This window comes from Mobula birostris, chromosome 8, assembly GCF_030028105.1.
Source record: "Mobula birostris isolate sMobBir1 chromosome 8, sMobBir1.hap1, whole genome shotgun sequence".
NCBI classification, from domain to species: Eukaryota; Metazoa; Chordata; class Chondrichthyes; order Myliobatiformes; family Myliobatidae; genus Mobula; species Mobula birostris.
This window is the reverse complement of record NC_092377.1, coordinates 11374483-11396740: the sequence shown is the minus strand read 5'-3', so window position 1 is coordinate 11396740 and position 22258 is coordinate 11374483. Positions and strand designations below refer to the sequence as shown.

The following is a 22258-nucleotide window of genomic DNA, read 5'->3' as shown; positions in this document are numbered from 1 at the left end:
AGTCTCTGGCTGTCCATTTGATTTGTGGATCAATGCCTGTGGAAAAACAACTGGCCAGAGGAATTTCTAAACACTGTGCAAATCACCATTGCCAACAACAGCAGGTCATAAAGTATTAGAAATTATTGTGGTACTGTTATCATTTGCAATGTGTGTTGACCTCGCGCAGTCTTATTTTCAGTTAATACCTTCTCTGCTTTTCTGCTTGTGTTGCTACCAGTTTATTCCACTGCTTTTCTTGCTGGCAACTGCTCCTTAAATATAATGACTAATCAGCAAACTAACATATGTGCATATTTTAAAATGGGCTCCCTGAAAAGCAAATCTGGTTGCATTTATGGCTCTTGCACACATTTTATATCATGGTGTGACTCTAATCTCAGTCTTGCACACTTTTTTATCACTTGGTGCTCTCAGTATGGTAGGAGTTCCTTATCCTACTCTTCTTTCAGCCTGCTGAAAGGTACTAGACCAAATATATCATGTAGACAGAATCAGATGTAATATCTCCTACATATGGTATGAAATTTGTTGTTTTGTCCAGCAAAACACCAAAGACTATAAATTACAACAAGTTTTATATATATAAAGGCATCCGTTAGTCTTGCTAGACCATGGATCTGCGCCTGGAAAGTCTTCACTCTCCAGGGCGCAGGCCTGGGCAAGGTTGTATGGAAGACCAGCAGTTGCCCATGCTGCAAGTCTCCCCTCTCCATGGCACCAATGTTGTCCAAGGGAAGGGCATTAGGACCCATACAGCTTGGTACCGGGTGTCATCGCAGAGCAATGTGTGATTAAGTGCCTTGCTCAAGGACACAACACGTTGCCTCGGCTGGGGCTCGAACTCATGACCTTCAGGTCGCTAGTCCAATGCCTTAACCACTTGGCCACGTGGCTAAATATATAGTGCGAATAGAGAACAAAACTAGCCAGTTTATATTCATGACATTGTTTCAATGTCCATTCAGAAATCTGATGGTGGAGGGGAAGAAATATGTGTCTCCAAGCTCCTATACTTCTTCCCCGATGGTGGCCATGAGAAAAGAGCTTGGCCTGGGTGTAGAGGGTCTTGGATGATGGAAGCTGCTTTTGTACAACAGCATTTCATGCAGGAAGCTGCAGCAGTGGTGGGTCCCTGGTCCTCTTGCATTCCATGCTTTTGAGACCCTGACCTCGATCTGTCAAGGACCCTGTGGTGACTGCCCGTGCATCAGCCTCCCCACGCTAATCAAAGTCATGCACAGGCGTTCTCCATTAAGGGAAAACCACCTTAGGAGAACATCATACTCAACTCCAGTGATCACACTACTACTTGAGATTCATTTTCTTGCATGCATTTACAGGAAAATTAAATATAGTTGGGTGGTCTTTCATTGATTCTGCTATGGTTATTATTCTATTGATTTGCTGTGCATATGCCTGCAAGAAAATGAATCTCAGAGTTGTATATGGCAACATGTATATACTTTGATGATAAAATTTATTTTGAAGTTTGAAATACAATTCAATTTATGAAAAATTATACTTAGACAAAGACTGACAAACATCCACTGTGAAGAGAGGGAAAATCATACAAAATAAATAAATAGAAGTAAATAAAGAATACTGAGTTGTAGAGTCCTCGAAAGTGAGTCTATAAACTGTTGATTCAGTTCAGTGATGAGGTGAGTGTGTAGGTGCCTGATGGTTGAGTGGCAATGACTGTTCCTGAACTTGGTGGTGTGGGACTTAAGGCTCCTGTACCTCCTGATGGCAGCAGTGAGAAAAGAGCAGGGCCTAGATGGTGGGGGTCCTTAATGATGGGTGCTGCTTTTTCTTCCTGGCAGCGCTTCTTGTAAATGAAGATAGACAACAACAAAATAATTAGTAAACTGCTTTGGCCACTGGTCTGCTTTAATCACCAGCAAATGTGCGAAAAGTAACTAACTAACTAACTGTTCTGTACAGTGCTGGGTCTCTCTGAAGTGTTTCTTTCTTTGCCTGACTACTGCTAAAGCTGCTGCCTCCTTTCCTTGTCTCACCTGATCTGGTCACCTGGTCACAGCGTTGGGCGTTCTACGACTACGACAACTGGACTGAGACTCAGTTGTACCTGACTGAGCCGACAGTACAGTGTTTGAAAGCAGCTATGTGGTTCTTGCAGACGGAGGCCAGGAAGTTCTGGAATCAGAATCAGGTTTATTATCACTAACATATGTCATGAAATTTATGGTTTTGCGGCAGCAGAGCAATGCAATTCATAAAAATTACTATAATTTACAATATGATTATATAATAAAGTGACTCTGTGGTTAAGAAAGCATATGGTGCATTGGCCTTCATCATTCATGGGAATGAGCTTAGGAGCCGAGAGGTAATGTTGCAGCTATATTGGACCCTGGTCAGACCCCACTTGGAGTACTGTGTTCAGTTCTGGTCGCCTCACTATAGGAAGAATGTGGAAACCATAGAAACGGTGCAGAGGAGATTTATAAGGACGTTGCCTGGATTGGGAAGCATGCCTTATGAGAATAGGTTGAGTGAACTCGGCCTTTTCTCCTTGGAGGGACGGAGGATGAGAGCTGACTTGATAGAGGTGTACAAGATAATGAGAGGCATTGATTGTGTGGATAGTCAGAGGCTTTTTCCCAGGGCTGAAATGGCTAGCACAAGAGGGCACAGTTTTAAGGTGCCTGGGAGGAGGTACAGAGGAGACGTCAGGGGTAAGTTTTTTATGCAGAGAGTGGTGAGTGTGTGGAATGGGCTTCCGGCAGTGGTGATAGAGGCGGAAACTATGGGGTCTTTTAAGAGACTCCTGAATGGATACATGGAGCTTAGAAAAATAGAGGGCTATGGTTAAGCCTAGGTAGTTCTAAGGTAGTTGTGGGCCGAAGGGCCTGTATTGTGCTGTAGGTTTTCTATGTTTCTATGCAAAAGGACAGCCAAATAGTAAGGTAGTGTTCATAAACAATTCAGAAATCTGATGGTGGAAGGAGAGAAACTGTTCCTGAAGCATTGAATGTGCATCTTCAGGCTTCCGCAGTCCTCCCCGATGGGAGTCATGAGAAAGAGGAGTGGATGGTGGGGGCCTTTCATGATGGATGCTATGTTTTTGAAGCATCATCTTTGAAGATGTCCTTGATGGTGGGGAGGCTAGCACCAATGATGGAACTTGTGGAGTTCACAGTTTTTTTGCAGCTTTTATTTAATCCTGTGTCGTGGCCCCTCCATTCCAGACAGTGATGCAACCACTGTATGGTACCTCTGTGGAAATTTGCTGACGTTCTTGTTGGCATTCCAAATCTCCATCAACTGCTAATGAAATAGAATCCACTTGCGTGCCTTCTTTTGCAATTGCGTCAATATGTCAGGCCCAGGATAGACCTTTGTAGATGTTGACGCCCAGAGCCCAACATATTGATGCCATGGGTGCCTTTGGTTAGGCTCGTTAATGAATTTTCTAAGATTCCAGTTCCACCTAAGACCTCAAGCCTACTGGAAAATGCTTCTGAATGGAGGGCAGGTGCCCATTCACCTTTACACTCCTCACTGTGGGGCAGGGTCCCCAAAGCAATGGAAGGATCCCAATCCAAACACACCCATCCCGCCATTTGCAATTCCCTAAGGGCATTTCCTGCAAATAGCGCCCATTTGCTCAAACTTGTCACCTTGCAGAGAGACTACTGGATCAGTTTACTCTCAATTAAGAATTCTGTCAGGAAGTTTGAGGTGGAATGCAGATAACTCGGAAACACAGGGAGTGCCTCGTTCCAGGAATGCAGATTTCAGAGGCTCATAGGTCCTGAGGAAATAGGATAGAGGTAGTCATTGAGGAATTTGGAAAGAAGGATAATTGAAATGTTGATAAATTGTTTTATGTTGTTATGTGTATAGGGATCCAGTGAAAAACCTGCATGTCGTCCATACTGATCAATTCAGTGCATCGAGGTAGTACAAGGGAAAAGAATAACAGAATGCAGAAAAAAATGTTACAGTTGCAGAGAAGTGCAGTGCAGATAGACAATGAGGCGCGAGGCCGTAAAGGTGTAGATTCTGGGGTCAAGATTTCAGGGTGGATTCACGCAGCCTTTTTTTCCCAGGGCAGAGGAGATTGATAATTGGTAATTGTTTTATTATTGTCCCATCAACCGACCTACAGTGAAAAACTTGTCTTGCATACTGTTTATACAGTTTAAATCGCTTTACAGTGTATTGAGGTCATGGTTGTCCGTGTCTGATGATGACAGGAGACCTGTGTGGGAGAGTTTTTAAAGCAGAAAAGCCGCTGCACTGGGGCAGTTCCACTCTCTCGACCTGGGTCCGGGTCCAGTGGTATGCACAAGCTCCACAAACTGGGGTGTTCCTTGGTTGTAAGGGATGACCATGATGTCTTCTGCACCTTGTCATGTCCCTCTCTGTCCACGGAGTGTTGCAGTATTGCCTTCCTAGCCGTTGGATCTCACTGTAGATCTCAACTGCCCAGCCCGCTGGAGATGACTTCACATGTGAGGACAGACATGTCCCATATTGAGGTAAGATAAGGTAAAACAATAGCAATGCAGAGTAAAGTGTAAAAATGTGGTGCAGGTAAATGAGCTAGATCGTAATGTGGTAGTACAGAGCTAATTAATAACAGAATGAAGAATATGGTGTCACAGTTACCGGGAAATTCCAGTGCCACTAGACCATAGCTGCAAGGCCAGACAAGGTAGATTTTGAGGACAAGAGACCAGGGTGAACGCACACACAAAAACGAGAAAGTCTGCAGATGCCGGAAACCCAGAGAAACACACACAAAATGCTGGAGGAACTCAGCAGGTCAGACAGCAGCTATGGAAATAGAAATCAATAAACAGTCAACGTTTCGGGCCGAGACCCTTCTTCAGGATTGTCGGCCAGTGCCATTGACTGTTTATTTATTCCATAGGTGCTGCCTGACCAGCTGAGCTCCTCCAGCATTTCTGTGTGTGAGTGCACACAGTCTTTTTTGCCAGGGTGGAGAAGACTGATAATTGTCCTGACGAAGGGTCTCGGCCTGAAACGTCGACTGCACCTCTTCCTAGAGATGCTGCCTGGCCTGCTGCGTTCACCAGCAACTTTTGTGTGTGTTGCTTGAATTTCCAGCATCTGCAGAATTCCTGTTGTTTACTGATAATTGTTATTGGTTTATTATTGTCATGAGGTACAGTGGAAAACTTTGTTTTGCTTGCCGGCCATGCGGATCATTTCATTACCACAGAGAATGAGGTAAAAAAATACCCAGAATGTGGAATAGAGGGTTACAGTAACAATGAAAGTACAGAGCAAGCAGATGATGGTCTAAGGCCATAATGAGGTAGACTGAGATGAAGAGTCTGTCTTATCGTCATAAGGGACTGTCTCCTAGCAGTGGGATAGAAGCTGTCTTTGAGTCTTGTGGTAGAAATGGAGTTAGTTTGTGAAAAGAATTGAATGTTATGGATTTTTAACCAGATAATGTTTCTAAAGTCTTGATGAGAAGAACATAATTGACCATACCTAACTGAACTATGGCTGAGACGTTTCTTCCTGTCCAATGGGTTTATAAAGTCAGTCAGTTGAGTGGCAATTAACCCCACAGTCTGATGTGGACTCAGTGGGGTATGATCCCAGCACCAGTCAATGGCATTGGGGAAGGGGGCCATGAACGTTTTGGGTGCTGGGGTTCTCAGAGGCAGCTGTGTGGTCCAGACTGTAGCTGCTGACGTTCCAATACTGTGCCGTACGTGACCTGACTCTCTGAACAATCTCTGCTTTGGAGGGGACTGACGAAATGCATGGTGCTGCAGCCTGGCAAAGCTTCCTGTCTCCCCACTCTGCTGGGATTCTCTCTGACATATACTGTGTGTCACAAAGTGTTTAACAAGGTCGAGTTAATAAGCCTGAATGCCATGATCCGTTTCTCTCTTTCTTTTGACATTTGGCAGTGTCGGGCTGCTCAGACTGCTCAGAAACTCTAACTGGCCTTTCGGGTCAGTTCTCATCCCCATGTCACCCCAAAACCTATGACCCAAACTTAGACTGTAAGTGGACTATCCTCGCCCCCACTGGATTTATCATACAGCTGACTTTCCAAGACTTCAACTTAGAGGAGGCCCAAGGATGCCCATATGATTTTGTCGCGATCGAGACCGGGGCAGAAAAGATAAAATTTTGTGGAGTCACAGCTAAAGGTCACACATTGAACTCTACAAAGAATGAAATGATTGTCGAATTCAAGACTGACTTTAGCATCCAAAAGAGTGGCTTCTTGGCGACGTACAGACGAGGTATGTAATGAAGCGCACAAGTTATGTAATGAAGTGCACAAGGTATGTAATGAAGCGTACAAGGTATGTAATGAAGTGCACAAGGTATGTAATGAAGCGTACAAGGTATGTAATGAAGTGTACAAGGTATGCGATGAAGTGCACTAGGTATCTGATGAAGGATACTGAATCACACCCTTGCTTTCTGAGGAATTACCATGACACAAGATATTCTGTAGATGCTGGAAATCTTAAGCAACACACACAAAAATTGCTGGAGGAACTCATAAACACAAGAGACTCTGCAGGTGCTGGAACTCCAGCCTAACACAGACAAAATGCTGAAAGAACTCTGTAGGTCAGGCAGCATCTATGGAGGGGAATAAACAGTAAATATTTCGGGCAGAGACCCTTCATCAGGACTGGAAGGGAAGTGGGAAGAAGCCAGAATAAGAGGAGTGGGGGGTGGTGGTGGGGGGGGGGGAAGGAGCACAAGCTGGAAGGTAATAGGTGAAGGTGTTAGATGCTGAGGATGTTCTATGAGTCTGTGGTGGCCAGTGCGATCATGTTTGCTGTTGTGTGCTGGGGCAGCAGGCTGAGAGTAGCAGACACCAACAGAATCTACAAACTCATTCGTAAGGCCAGTGATGTTGTGGGGATGGAACTAGAATCTCTGACGGTGGTGTCTGAAAAGAGGATGCTGTCCAAGTTGCATGCCATCTTGGTCAATGTCTCCCATCCACTACATAATGTACTGGGTGGGCACAGGAGTACATTCAGCCAGAGACTCATTCCACCGAGATGCAGCACAGAGCGTCATAGGAAGTCATTCCTGCCTGTGGCCATCAAACTTTACAACTCCTCCCTTGGAGGGTCAGACACCCTGAGCCAATAGGCTGGTCCTGGACTTATTTCCTGGCATAATTTACATATTACTGTTTAATTATTTATGGTTTTATTACTATTTAATTATTTATGGTGCAACAGTAATGAAAACCAATTTCCCCCAGGATCAATAAAGTATGACTATGACTATGACTATGACTAAGCCAGGTGAGGGTTAAGTTGGGTGGGTGGGAAGGGCTTATGAAGTAAGAAGCTGGGAGGTGAGAGGTTGAGAAGGTAAGGAGCTGGCGAAGAAGGAATTTGATATGAGAGGAGAGTGGACCATGGGAGAAAGGGGAGGAGGGCCATCCGAAGGAAATGATAGACAGGTGGAGTGAAAGGAAGGGGTAAGAGGGAAGTCAAATGGGGAACTGAAAGAGAGAGAAGGGAAGAGGGGCAAACTATGAAAATCTTCGCCACCTATTACCTCCCAGATCTTTGCTTCATCCCTCTTCCTCCCCCACCCACCTGACCTGGTCTCACCTATCACTGCCAGCTTGTACTCCTTCCCCTTACCACCACCACCCCAACATTCTTATTCTGGCTTCTGCCCACCTCCCTTCCAGGAGCCTTCACAAAGAGACCCGTTGAAGGGTTTCGGCACGGAACGTTAGATGCTGCTTGACTTGCAGAGTCCCTCCAGCAGTTCTGTGCGTATTGCTGTTGGTGGAACTCAGCAGGTCAGGCAGCATCTGTGGAGGGAAATGAACCATCGACGTTTCAGGCCGTGGCCCTTCATGAGGACTCTGCCCCACTGTGCAGTCTCTTTGAGGTGTGCCTAACCTGACGAAGTTTCCCCTCCTCTCTCCGACAGGAGTCCGGCGAGACCCTCCCTCAGTGACATCTGCTGCCCTGTTGCTCCTTGACTGAGACCTGGTGAAGGGTCTGGGCTCAAAACACCAGCTGTTCAATGAGACTGCATGACCTACTGAGTTCCTCCAGCACTTTGTGTAGGATATTACCACCTTGGCTTCAAAAAATGTCTGGACTTTTTGGGTTTCTAAAACCACTCCACAAGTAACAGAGACACAAGAGATGCTGGAAATCTTGAACAACACACACAAAATGCTGGAGGAACTCAGAAGGTCAGGCAGCATGTATGGAGGGGATAAACCGTCAGGTCAAGACCCTTCATCAGGACTGGGAAGGAAGGGGACAGAATCCAGTGAGCACAGGCTTGGGAAGAAAAACTTCACCAGGATCCCTCTTTTGTCTCCATTTTGCTGGCTTAATGGGAAGCTTTCTCAAGGTATTTTTATCCTGAAGAAGTTTTCCTGCATAGATGCTGCCTGACCCGTTGAGTTCCTCCAGCACTTTGTGCGTGCTGACAAGTAATAGGGGTGCTTTTGAAGTGTGGTTCCTGTGGAACTGACTTTTAGCTAACAACTTTCTCAAAATAAAAGTTGAGTTATTGTCATAGGCATGTACTGTACATGTACCACACTGAGGCCTGACAAGTACCTACACATCAATGACCATACATTTCTAGATGACATGGTAGTGTAGCGTTAGCACAATGCTGTTACAGCTCGGGGCATTGGCGTTTGAAGTTCAATCCCAGTGACCTCTGTAGGGAGCCTCTGTACGTCCTCCAGGTGGAGTGCATGGGTTTTCTCTGGGGCTCCGGTTTCCTCCCACAGTCCAAAGATGCACCAGGTAGGTTAACTGGTCATTGTAAATTAGACCAGGGTTGTTGGCGGCTATATGGGCGGTGCAGCTCAAAGGGCTGGAAAAGCTAAATAAATACAATAAATAAAAAATAAATAAGGTCACCTCTCAGTTTCCTACACCTTCAAGGAATATAGTCCTAGCCTGCCCAGCCTCTCCCTGTAGCTGAGCCCCTCAAGTCATAGAGCACTGCAGTACAGAAACCGGCCATTTGGCCCATCTAGTTTGTCCGAGCTGTTATTCTGCCCAGTCCCAATGACCTGCTGCTGGAGCACGGTCCTCCATTCCCTGCCATCGATGTACTTATCCAATCTTCTCCTAAATGTTCCAATTGAATCTGTATCCACCACTTCTGCTGTCAGCCTGTTTCCCACTTTCACCACCTTCTGAGTGAAGGAGGTCCCCCTCAAGTTCCCCTTCAACATTAGACCTTACAGCCTTAACCCATGACCTCTAGCTCTAGTCTCATCCATCCTCAGTCGAAAGTGCCTGCTTGGATTTAATCTATCTGCTGTATACCCCTCATAATTTTGAACACCTACATCAAATCTCCCCTCATTCCCCCACTCTCCAGGGAATGAATAAATTCCTAGCCTATTCAACCTTCCCCCATAGCTCAAGTCCTCAATTCCCAGAAACATCCTTGTAAATTTTGTCTGCGCTTTTTCAATCTTGTTGGTACCTTTCCTTTAGGTAGATGACTGCACACAGTACACCAAATTAGATCTCACCAGTGTCTCATACTGTCTTAGAGTCACAGAGTCATGGAAAAGTACAGCACAGAAACAGGCCCTTCGGCCTGTCTAGTCCGTGCTAAAACTGTTTAAACTACGTACTCCTAATATGTGTCCTGGCAGCATTCTCATAAATTCTACCTGCACGCTTGTTGAGGGATGGAGGGAGGAAGCGTGTGAAGTGGACTTGGTTGGAGAAACATGTTACCTCAGGTACAATGGCCTCATTGCTCATTGCTCATGAAGCAAGGCTTAAACACCCAACATTTGGGTGCACTGCTTTCTTTATGTACAATATATAGAGCATGGAGTGTTTCCAAGAAGAAGGACCGGGCAAACTGCTCCATCTTCTCACTGCCCCATTGGGCAAGCTGGTCCCCTATCCCAGAGTTCCTTGCCAGCCAGTCATGTGGCCAAAGTGAGCTACCCATGATTAGATTAGATTATGAGGGCACAGGGTCCTCTTTTATTGTCATTTAGTAATGCATGCATTAAGAAATGATACAATATTCCTCCGGTGTGATATCACAGAAACTCAGGACAGACCAAGACTGAAAAACTGACAAAAACCACATAATTATAACATATAGTTACAACATCTGGGACACCCTCCAAAGAAGTGGCTTGAATGACTGAGTCCCAGCAGGGAAATAAATCATGCCTCATAGAGTCACACAGCACGGATACTGGAACTTTGGCCCAACTGGTCCACGCTGACCAAAGCTCTCATCTAAGCTCGTCCCATTTGCCTGCATTTGTCCGTATCCCTCAAAGTATTTCTTACCCTTACCTGTTCAGGTTCCTACCTCAACCACTGCCTCTGGCAGCTCATTCTATGTACAGACAACCCTCTGGGTGAAAAAATTGTCGCCCATCACTCCACTGAATCTCTCCCCTCACACGTTAAGCCTATGTCATTTGGAACATAGACGTAGTGCATTACAGCACAGTGCAGGCCCTTCGGCCCACGCTGTTGTGTCGACATTTTAACTTACTCTAAGAACAATCTAGCCCTCCCTCCTACATAACCCTCCATTTTCTATCATTCATGTGCCTACCTAAGAAATTTCTTCAATGTGTCTATCTCTACTCCCATCCTGGCAAAGTGTTCCACACATCCACCGCTCTCTGTGTAAAAAAAACTTAACTTTGACTCCCCCCCCCCCACTATTATGTTAATATTATATCCTCATGCTGGGAAAAAGGCTTTTGTGATCCTGTTTCCTCAACTCGAGTAAAAAGACAGTGTGCATTCGCCCTATCTACGTCCCTCTGTAAGATTACCTCTCATTCTCCTACGGTCCAATCTCATTCTATCATGGCTGATTCATCATCTGTCTCAAACCCATTCTCCTGCCTTCTCCCCGTAACCTGGCTAATCAAGAACCTATCAACCTCTGCTTTAAATATACCAAATGACTTGGCCTCCACAGCCATCTGTGGTACTGAATTCTATAGATTCACCACCCTCTGGCTCAAGAAATTCCTCCTCTTCTCTGTTCTAAATGGATGCCCTTTCTATTCTGAGTCTGTGTTCCCTGGTCTTAAGCTCCTCCACTATAGGAAACATCATCTCCACGTCCGCTTTGTTTAGTCCTCTCAATAGTCAGTTGGTTTCAAAGAGATCCCTTCCCCTCATTCTTCTAAACTCCAGTGAGTGCAGGTCCAGTGCCCAGAAATTTGCAGGGACCATTTATTAGTGTAGTTTCAAAGTTAGCATAGACACCTTGGTCTGAATGGTCTCCTCCTGACAATTGTTGCTTTTTGCCTCTCTTACACACACACTTTTTGTCACTAGGAAACTAAAGCCTCTTGTTTTCCTTTTCTTTCTTTGTTTTAACGTGTAGTGGCGGTCTCACTGCGCAATCAGAAGGTGGTGTTGGAGAAGTCACCTAAACAGCAGGATATTTCAGTCTCTCCCTCGGTCTCGGTCCCAGACCTGGAACAGTTCACTGTGTGCCTAGAGGCCAAGTCAACAACCGCGAAGAATAAATGGGTTCTCTTCTCATACCTGGGCACCAGTAAACAGGTGCTGATTAATTTCAGCAGCACGGCGAGCGGCATTGTCCTGGAGATCTCCGGTGTGGAGTGCCACGTGAGCAAGCTCTGGGAGGACAATTTCTCTGGCAAGGCTTTTGTGGGCAGTTGGCGTCAACTGTGCATCTCGTGGGATGGCGCCTCAGGTGACATTATCACCCAAACAAGTAACAGATACCAGCTCAACCACTGTCCAGGTTCCAGGAGAAAAAAAATCGCAGGCAAGGGCTCCCTCTCACTGGCACCAAAGCAAGGCAGAACAACCTTCTCCGGCCAGCTCTACAACTTCCGCCTCTGGAATTTTACCATGCCCGGACAGTCACTGCTGACCTTGCCGTGTGATGAAATGGGCAACGTGGTGGACTGGGTGAACTCCGACTGGAACATCCCTACCTCAATGTTGGAAGCAGACAATGACCTAAGTTGTGGTGAGTGTGCTGTTTGTGAGATTGGGTTAACTTTCTCCATTGTCCGCTGGTTCTCGGAATCAGAATCAGGTTTATTATCACAGCTGAGATATGCCGTGAATTGTGTTGCTCTGTGGCAGCAGTATAATGCAAGACACAAGGTGTGATGACTTTTAAATAATGGCTGTTTCATCAACTAAAACATGATACAGTCATTCTGAACTGCATGTCGTAAGGCCATGGGAACTGGGTTAGCAGACTATGAAGATGGGAACTGCTAAAGGTGATTATTTCACAAGAAAGAGAAACATTCTGATGGTCATAAAAATATGATTCAGATGTATTAATTAATTTATTTTATTAATTCATTCATTGAGATACAGTGTTTAATAGGCCATTGTGGCCCTTCACTCTGTGCTGCTAGGCAATCCCCCGACTTTAACCCTAGCCTAATAACGGGACAGTTTATAATGACTAATTAACCTACCGACTAGTACATCTTTGGACTGTGGGAGGAAACCGGAGCAACTGGAAGAAACCCATGTGGTTACAGGGAGATCACACAAATTTCTCACAGGAATTGAACCCGAGTTCCCTGTACTGTAAAGCATCGTGCTTTATCACAGGTATGTACAATTCAGGATCAGAACCAGGTTTATGATCACTGATATATGTCATGAAATTTGTTGTTTTGTGACAGCAGTATAGTGCAAGACATAAAAATTACAAAAAAAGTAAGTAACTGGAAATGACAAAGTTGTGTTCATGGACCATTCAGGTGTAGGTAGGAAGGATTAGTTAAGTATGTAAGGAGGTCCAAGTCAAAGTAAATTAATTATTATCAAAATACATATATTGTCCCCTTGTACTACCTTGAGATTCTTTTTCTTGCAGGCATTTACAGGAAAATAAAGAAATAGAATAGAATCAATGAATACCTATACACAGAACATAGAAACAGGCCCTTTGGCCCACAATGTTATGTTGATCCAGCTAAAAAGCAAATCAAGAACTTCCAAAAACTAATCCCTCCTACCTATGCAATGTCCATACCTCTCCAGTCTTCCTCACGTTTATGTGCCTATGTGAATGTCACTTAAAAGCCTCTAATGTATTTGCCTCTACCACCATACCAGGCAGCATATTCCAGGTATCCAGCACTCTCTTGAGTAAAAACTTACCTCTCACATCCCTTTTGAACTTACTACCTCTCACCTTCAATGCATGCCCTCTGGTATTAGACATTTTAAGCGAGGAACCGGATACTCCCTGTCTACTCCATTTATGCCTCTCATAACCTTATAAGACCATAAGATATGGAAGCAGAATTAGGCCATTTGTCCTATCGGGTCTGCTCCACCATTTCATCATTCCTGATCCATTCTTCCTCTCAGCCCCAATCTCCTGTCTTCCCCTGTATCCCTTCATGCTCACCAATCAAGAATCTATCAACCTATGCTTTAAATATACATGAAGACTTGGTTTCCACACCAGAAAGTTGCAAAGAATTCCACAGATTCCACATATTTCTGGCTAAAGAAATTCCTCCTCATCTTCATTGTAGAAGTACGCCACTCTATTCTGAGGCTGGGTTTACTGGTCTCACCACAGGAAGCATCCTCTCCACATCCACTCTATCAAGGCCTTTCACCATTCAATAGGTTTCAATTAGGTCACCCCTCATTCTTCTGAATTCTAGTGAATACAGGCCCAGAGCTATCAAATATTCATCATATGACAAGCCATTCAATCCTGGAATAATTTTCCTGAACTTCCATTGAACCCGCTCCAGTTACAACACCATCCTTTCTAAGATAAGGGGCCCAATCCTGCTCACAATATTCCAAGTAAAGCCTTACTAGTGCTTTATAAAGTCTCAACATTACATAGATACATAGATACATAGAATAGTACAGCACCGTACAGGCCCTTCGGCCCATATTGTTGTGCCGAGCCTCAAACCCTGCCTCCCATATAACCCCCCACCTTAAATTCCTCCATATACCTGTCTAGTAGTCTCTTAGTTTTTCTAGCCTCTCATGATAGCACATGCCCTCTAAACATGGCAGTATCTTGGTAAACCTCTTCTGCCCTCTCTCCAAAACCCCAACTTCTTTTCCATAATGGAGTGAACAGAACTGTATGCAATTCTCCAGATGTGGCCTAACCAGGGTTTTATAAAGTTTCAAAATAACTTCTTGAACTCAAAAATTGTTCATAATCAAATATTAGAAAGAATCAATGTGCAAAATAAGAGAAATTGTGTAAATAAGTAAATAAATAAACAGATAAATAAATAATGCTGGGAAAGCAGGAAATAAATAAATAATACTGAGAAGTGTTGGTATAAATAGTCATAGTCATACTTTATTGATCCCGGGGGAAATTGGTTTTTGTTACAGTTGCACCATAAATAATGAATAGTAATAAACCATAAATAGTTAAATAGTAAAAAGTAAATTATGCCAGGAAATGTCCAGGACCAGCCTATTGGCTCAGGGTGCCTGACCCTCCAAGGGAGGAGTTGTAAAGTTTGATGGCCACAGGCAGGAATGACTTCCTATGACGCTCTGTGTTGCATCTCGGTGGAATGAGTCTCTGGCTGAATGTACTCCTGTGCCCACCCAGTACATTATGTAGTGGATGGGAGACATTGTCCAAGATGGCATGCAACTTAGCAGGATGGCATCCTCTTTTCAGACACCACCGTCAGAGAGTCCAGTTCCATCCCCACAACATCACTGGCCTTACGAATGAGTTTGTTGATTCTGTTGGTGTCTGCTACCCTCAGCCTGCTGCCCCAGCACACAACAGCAAACATGATAGCACTGGCCACCACAGACTCGTAGAACATCCTCAGTATCGTCCGGCAGATGTTAAAGGACCTCAAGTCTCCTCAGGAAATAGAGACGGCTCTGACCCTTCTTGTAGACAGCCTCAGTGTTCTTTGACCAGTCCAGTTTATTGTCAATTCATATCCCCAGGTACTTGTAATCCTCCACCACGTCCACACTGGCCCCCCCTATAAATTATCAGTTTATAATACAGTGGATAATGGGGAGGGGAAGAAGCCGTTTCTAAAATGTTGAGTGTGGGTCTTCAGGTTCTCTGATGGTAGCATTGAGAAAAGGTCATGTCCCAGATGGTCCTTGAGCAAAGATGGCTTCTCGCTGAGGCACCACCTTTTGAAGATGTCCCCGACACTGATGGTTCTGAAGTGGCACAGCTGGTGGACAATCATATCCTCACTGTAAATAGGAGCATGGTTTACTGCTGTTACTAGCTGAGTTGAAGAATTATAGAATAACACAGCACAGAAACAGGCCTTTCGCCCATCTGGACCATGCCGACAAGGTGAAAGTGAATTCTGTTTGTTTGTGTTTGGCCCATACCGCTCTTAAGTCTTTCGTATCCGTGTACCTGTTCAGATTGATTTTAAATATTGTCAATATATTGGTATTGAATATGGATTATTATTGTCACACATACCAACATATTGGGAGGTGAGGTGGAGATACCTCTCTTCCGAAGGAGGTGTAAGGCCCTCCTTCCATCCACTAGACTGAATGTCACCCTTGGGCAAGGTGTTGCACCTGCTTAGTCCCCAGATCAAGGTCACGTGAAGCCATGGGAGCCATGGTGGATGGTCGTATGAGTAGCTGATACATATCGTAAGTTATGTATATAGTTATGTGACCACTGACGCCAGGCAAACAATCTCTGAAGTGTATTGTTAATGGCTGGCGTCACCTGTCTTGTAAAGACACTGCCCAGAAAAAGGCAATGGCAAACCACCTCTGTAGAAAAATTTGCCAAGAACAATCTTGGTCATGGAAAGACCGTGATTGCCTCTGTCATATGACATGGCACATAACCATGTAACGTACCAAGAAACAGTAAAAAACTTGTCTTTCATGCTGTTCATACAGATCAAATCATTACGCAGTGCATTGAGCTAGAGTAAGGAAAAATAATAATGCAGAATAATGTGTAAAAGCTAATGGAAGAGTGCAGGACAGGTAAATAATAAGGTGTAAAGATTGTGAGATGAAAAGTTTATCTTGTTGTACTAGGGAACATTCAAGGCTGTTATGTCAGTGGGGTAAAGCTGTTGTTAATCCTGCAGAAGTTATCCCATTGCATTGATCTTGCAATTGGTTAAAAGCTCAGCACAACATTGTGGGCTAAAGGCCTATATTGTTCTATACTCTTCTACGTTCTTCTGCTTACACAGCTGGATAGACAAAGGTGTTTCAGGACATGGTTTAAGTATTATCAAGCATCACCTGATGAATTCACATGGAATTTTGCTCAGGGTAGTTAAGTATGTGAAAATATAAACAGAATTTTGATCATTAATCAATTCTCTAACATCTGGGTTGAACACATCCAAGAATCCATAAGTAACACAGGTCCTCACTGGGTTACAAATTCCTGTCCTGTGGACTCCTGTACATCTGAAGGAAAACACATAAATATAATTAAATTCAAAGGAAAACCAGTATGGAAGAAAAGCCTAAGTCTTGATGAAGGGTCTCGGTCCAAAACATTGACTTTTCATTTCCCTCCATAGGTACAGCCTGAACTGCTGAGTTCCTCTAGCATTTTGTGTATGATGAGAAAAGACCACAAGACCATAAGACATAGGAGCAGAATTAAGCCATTTGGCTCATCGAGTCTGCTCTGCCATTCAATCATTGCTGATCCTTTTTTCTCACTCCTCCTCAACCCATTTCCCGCCCTTTTCCCTGTAACCTTTGATGCCTTGTCCAATCAAGAACCTATCAATCTCTGCCTTAAATACACCCAACGACTTAGCCTCCACAGCTGCTTGTGGTAACAAATTCCACAATTTCACCACCCTCTGGCTAAAGAAATTTCTCTGCATCTTTGTTTTGAATGGACGACCCTCTATACTGAGGCTGTGCCCTCTTGTCTTAGACTCTCCATGCACTCTCCATGACCATGCACTTTCCAACATTATATTACATTTGCCACTTTCTTGTCCATTCTCCGAATCTGTCTAAGTCCTTCTGCATCCTACTTGTTTCTTCAACACTACCTGCCCCGTCACCAATCTTTGTATCATTTGAAAACTTGGCAACAAAGCCATCTTTTCCATCATCTAAATCCTTGATATACAGCATAAAAAGAAGTGGTCCCAACACCGACCCCTGCGGAACACCACCAGTCACTGGCAGCCAGCCAGAAATGATCCTTTTATTCCCACTCACTGCCTCCTACCAATCAGTCAATGCTCTGTCCATGTTGGTAACTTTCCTGTAATACCATGGGCTCTTAACTTGCTAAGCAGCCTTGTGTGTGGCACCTTTTCAAAGGCCTTCTTGTAATCTTCTCAAAGAATTCCAACAGGTTTGTCAGGTAAGATTTTCCCTGAAGGAAAACATGCTGACTTTGTCCTATCTTCTCCTATGTCACCATGTACTCCATCACCTCATCCTCAACAATTGATTCTAAGATCTTCCCAACCACTGAGGTCAGGCTAACTGGTCTATGATTTCCTTTCTGCTACCTTCCTCCTTTCATAAAGAGTGGAGTGACATTTGCAGTTTTCCAGTCCTCTGGCACTATGCCAGAGTCCAATAATTTTTGAAAGATCATTTCTTAATGCTACCACAATCTCTAACACTACCTCTTCCAGAACCCTAGGGTGCAGTTCCTCTGGTCCGGGTGACTTAGGTACTTTTGGGTTGTAATAGCAACTGCTCCCACTTCCCTTACTTCACACACTGCAACACCTGGCACACTGTTAGTGTCTTACACGATGAAGACTGATGCAAAATATTAATTTAGTTCATCTGCCATCTTCTTGTCCCCCATTATTTCTCCTGCCTCATTTTCTTGCAGTTCTATATCCACTCTCATTTCTCTTTTATTTTTAACATACTTGAAAAAACTTTTATATCCACTTTGATATTATTTGCTAATTTGCTTTCATAATCTTTTCCCTTTTAATGATTCATTTAGTTGGTCTCTGTAGGTTTTTAAAAATTTACCAATCCTCTATCTTCCCACTAATTTTTCCTTTGTTGTATGCTCTCTCTTTTGTTTTTACATTCTCTTTGACTTCCCTTGTAAGCCACGAATGGACTATTTTGCCATTTGAGTATTTCAAAAGAATGTGTAACATTCCCATAGTTATCAGAGACCATTGTCTCTTAAGAACATAGGCTGCCCTTTTCACTGCAGGAGGACACTTATGAGAGTTGCTTTGGAAACTAACAAATAATTGCTGTATGGATACTACTTATAAAGATGTTGACAGGACTTGAGGAACCAAATTATAGAGAGGTATTGGGCAGGTTAGCACTTATTGCTTGGAGTGTAGGAGAATGATGTATGATCTCATATGGAAGGAGCTGCCAGGGAAAGTAGATATGGCAGGAGCATTAACGATATTTAAAAGACACTTGGACAAATTCAGAATTCAAGGTTGTTTAATGTCATTTCCAGTACACAGGTGTAAAGGAGAACAAAATCATTGTTACTCTGGATCCAATGCAGCACAAAAGCACAATAAGATAAATTTACAGTATTTCTAAATATTTTTTTAAATGGAAAGAAAATTCAAATATCTGAGGTGCAAAGGGACTTGGGAGTCCTTGTGCACGATTCCCTAAAGGTAATTTGCAGGTTGAATCAGTATTGAGGAAGGCACGTGCGATGTTAGCACTCTTTCCGAGAGGACTAGAATATAAAAGCAAGAATGTAATTTGAGGCTTTATAAGGCACTGGTGAGGACTCATTTGTAGGTATTGTGGCCCCATTTGGGCACCTTATCTAAGAAAGGATATGGTGACATTGGCAAGGGTTAAACGGAAGTTCATGAAAATGACTCCAAGCTTGAAAGGCTTGTCATATGAGGAGGGTTTGTTAGCTCTAGGACTCTACTCACTGGAATTCAGAAGAATGAGGTTCCTAATTGAAACCTATCAAATAGTAAAAGGCCTCGATAGATGTGATGGGGGAATCTAAGACCAGAGGACACAACCTCAATAGAGGAGAGTCTTTTTAGAACGGAGATGAGGAGAAACTTATTTAGCCACAGAGTGATGAATCTGCAGAATTTGTTGCCACAGGTGGCTGTGGAGGCCAGTCATTGGGTATACTTAAGGCAGAGGTTGATAGATTCTTGATTAGTCAGGGCATGAAGGCATATGGAGTGAAGACAGGAGACTGGGGCTGAGACGGTAAATGGATTAGCTGTGATAAAATAGCGGAGCAGACTCGGTGGGCAAAGTGGCCTAATTCTGCTCTTATATCTTATGGTCTTATAATAAATACAATAATAACTTAAAACACAATAAATATCTAGGATAACTTATATACATAGTGTGATTGTATGTCCATAAAGTGACGCTAAGCAGAGGAGTGTCTGTACATAACTGACACTGACAGGAAATGATAAAGAAGTGGTGGAGGGGAAAGGTTGTGGAGAGATGGGTTAGTGGGTGGAGGTGTTGATCAGCCTTACTATTTGGGGAAAGTAAGTGATTGAGTCTGGTGGTCCTGGCGATAGATGCCTCATGGATAGGAAAGATTCGAGGCACATGGGACTAGCTAAAATGGCATCATTGTCAGCATGGACCAGTCAAGCCAAAGGACTTTTATCTGACTCGAAGGCTCTTTTGTGTAACAATTGAAGACCTCCTTTTGTCGAGTTCAATCATGGATATTTGTCCATGTAATATGTAAGCTACTACAGAAGCCAGGGCAGTACGATCTAGGCAGCAAACTGCAGCGGACTTTCCTTCTCCTAGATGAGCTTCCAACCATGGTTGATGAGCTGCTTCTGACTGGTTTTGAGACACCAGTAACCCACTATTGCCACTTCTCCCGTCACTAGGAATGGTTCCACTGGGCTGAGTAGTTAAGCCACACATGTAGACCAGGAGTTGGACTTGGCTGTCAGATGCTATTTGAGATACACACCATTGGGAGCATTTAGTAAGTGACGAGAGCTTATCTCCATTATCAACTCCGGCTACAATAACCTCAAGAAGAAATACTGATTAAACAATGTAACATCCCCTAATAGTTGAAGCTTATTGACCCATCCTGTGACTGTGGGACATCCTGATTCTCTACCAAGGGAAGACAACATTGAAATATTGATATTAATTGGACTTAATCAACACCATTCCTCATGATACTTATTGTATCGAAAAATTTTGTGCATTTTCTACTTATGGACAAAATTGACATAGACATCTTTCGAGATGAAACCACAGTAACAGCCTGACCCTGCATATTATTCCTGTATAAACACCAGAACTGGTTCAAAGTCAACTTTAACTAACTCTAAAGTCAACTTTAGAGATATAGTGTGGAATGGCCCCTTCTGGCCCAGCGAACTGCACCGCCCAGCAATCCACCTATTTAACCCCAGCCTAATCAGAGGACAATTTGCTGTGGCCAATTAACCTACTAACCAGTAATTCTTTGCACTGTGGGAAGAAACTGGAGCACCTGGAGATAAACTGACTTAGCTCATGGACAGAGCATACCAATTCCTTATAGACCATGCTGGAAGTGAACTCTGAACTCTGGAACGCCCCAGCCTGTAATGATGTACTAACTGCTCCTCACCAGCCTTCCTTTAGCATATATACTCAGTGGCCATTTTATTGGATTCACCTGTACACCTGCTCATTATTGCAAATATCAAATCAGCCAATTGTGTGGCAGCAACTCAATGCATAAAAGCATGCAGAAATGGTCAAGAGCTTCAGCTGTTGTTCAGACGAAGCGTCAGAATGGGGAAGAAACGTGACCTATAGGACTTTGCCCGTGGAATGATTGTTGGTGCCAGATGGGGTGGTTTGAGTATCTCTGAAATTACTGATCTCCTGGGATTTTCACACACAGTTGTTCTAGAGTTTACAGAGAATGGAGTGAAAAACAAAAATAAAATCCAGCATGTGGCTGTTCCGTGGGTGTAAATGACTTGTTAATGAGAAGAATTGCCAAACTGGTTCAAGCTGACAGGAAGGTGACAGTAACTCAAGTAACCCTGTGTTACAACAGTGGTACGAGGAAGAGCATCTCTGAACGCACAACACATCGAACCTTGAAGTGGATGGGTACAGCAGCAGAAGACCACACACATACACTCACTGGCCACTTTATTAGGTACAGGAGGTATATCATCGCCAAATATCTCAAATGTTGTTTTACTTTTCATCCATAGGGTGTGGATGTCACTAACAATACCAACATTTATCATCTATCCTTAATTGTCCCTGAGCTAAGGCGGTGGTTAACAGTTGGTAGCTCCTAATAGGACTTATGACTGACTGGATAGAAAAGGCAAATGTCTTGCCCTGGAAGACATTAGTGATTCAGACTAGTTTTTTGAACAGGCAACCAGTTTCATAAACATCCTTGACGGTTGATTTAAAAAAAAAATTATTGCCTTATTTAACTTCCCCTCCTGGCCTGTTGGGATCCAAACCCCTGTCATCCAGTGTCTCAAAGTTCAAAGCAGATCTATTATCACGTACGTATATGCAACTCAGAAATTTGTTTTCTTGCGGGCATGCATAATAAATCCATGAAACACAATAGAATCAATGAATGACCGCACCCAACAGAAGACAAACAACCACTGTGCAAAAGACAACAAGAAGCAATAAGTATTGAGATCATGATGCAAAGAGTCCTTGAAAATGAATCCATAGGTTGTGGGAACAGTTCTGTGATGGGGTGAGTGAAGTTATCCCCACTGGTTCAAGAGCCTGATGGCTGAGGGGTACTAACTGTTTCTGACCCTGATGTTGTGGGTCCTGACATTCCTGTACCTTACTCCAGATGGCAGCAGTGAGAAAAGAGCATCGCCTGGATGGTGGGAGTTTTTGATGATGGATGTCGCTTTCCTGTGACAGTGCTCCAAGTCAATGTGGGAAGGGCTTTGCCCATGATGGACGGCCATATCGACCAATTTTTGGAAATATTTCTGTTCAAGGGCATTTGTGTTTCCATACCAGGCCATGGTGCAGCCAGTTAATACACTCTCCACCACACATCTATAGAAATTTGTCAAAGTTTTAGATGGCATACTGAATCTTTGCAAATTTCTACGAAAGTAGACGCGTAACCATCCCTCCGCTGAGAGTACCTGAAGGCATCATTCAGGAGCATGAAGGATAGCAGACAATCTGCTGGAGGAACTCAGTGGGTGTCAAGCAGAATCCATTGGGGATTGTGATCATTTTGGATTGAAACCTCGCACTGCAGAATCACAAATGCATGCAATTTAAAT

General features: G+C 43.7%; 1 protein-coding gene across 6 annotated transcripts in view; it reads left to right on the top strand.

Annotated features, from left to right (window-relative positions):
- adgrg6 (adhesion G protein-coupled receptor G6) overlaps positions 1 to 22258 on the top strand; it is a 181053-nt gene that overhangs the window by 43156 nt on the left and 115639 nt on the right. For all 6 annotated transcript variants that reach the window (XM_072264787.1, XM_072264786.1, XM_072264785.1 and 3 more), the window contains exons 4-5: positions 5925 to 6266; positions 11380 to 11997. In XM_072264787.1, the coding sequence (XP_072120888.1) occupies positions 5925 to 6266; positions 11380 to 11997 (960 nt within the window). The remainder of the gene's footprint in view (positions 1 to 5924; positions 6267 to 11379; positions 11998 to 22258) is intronic.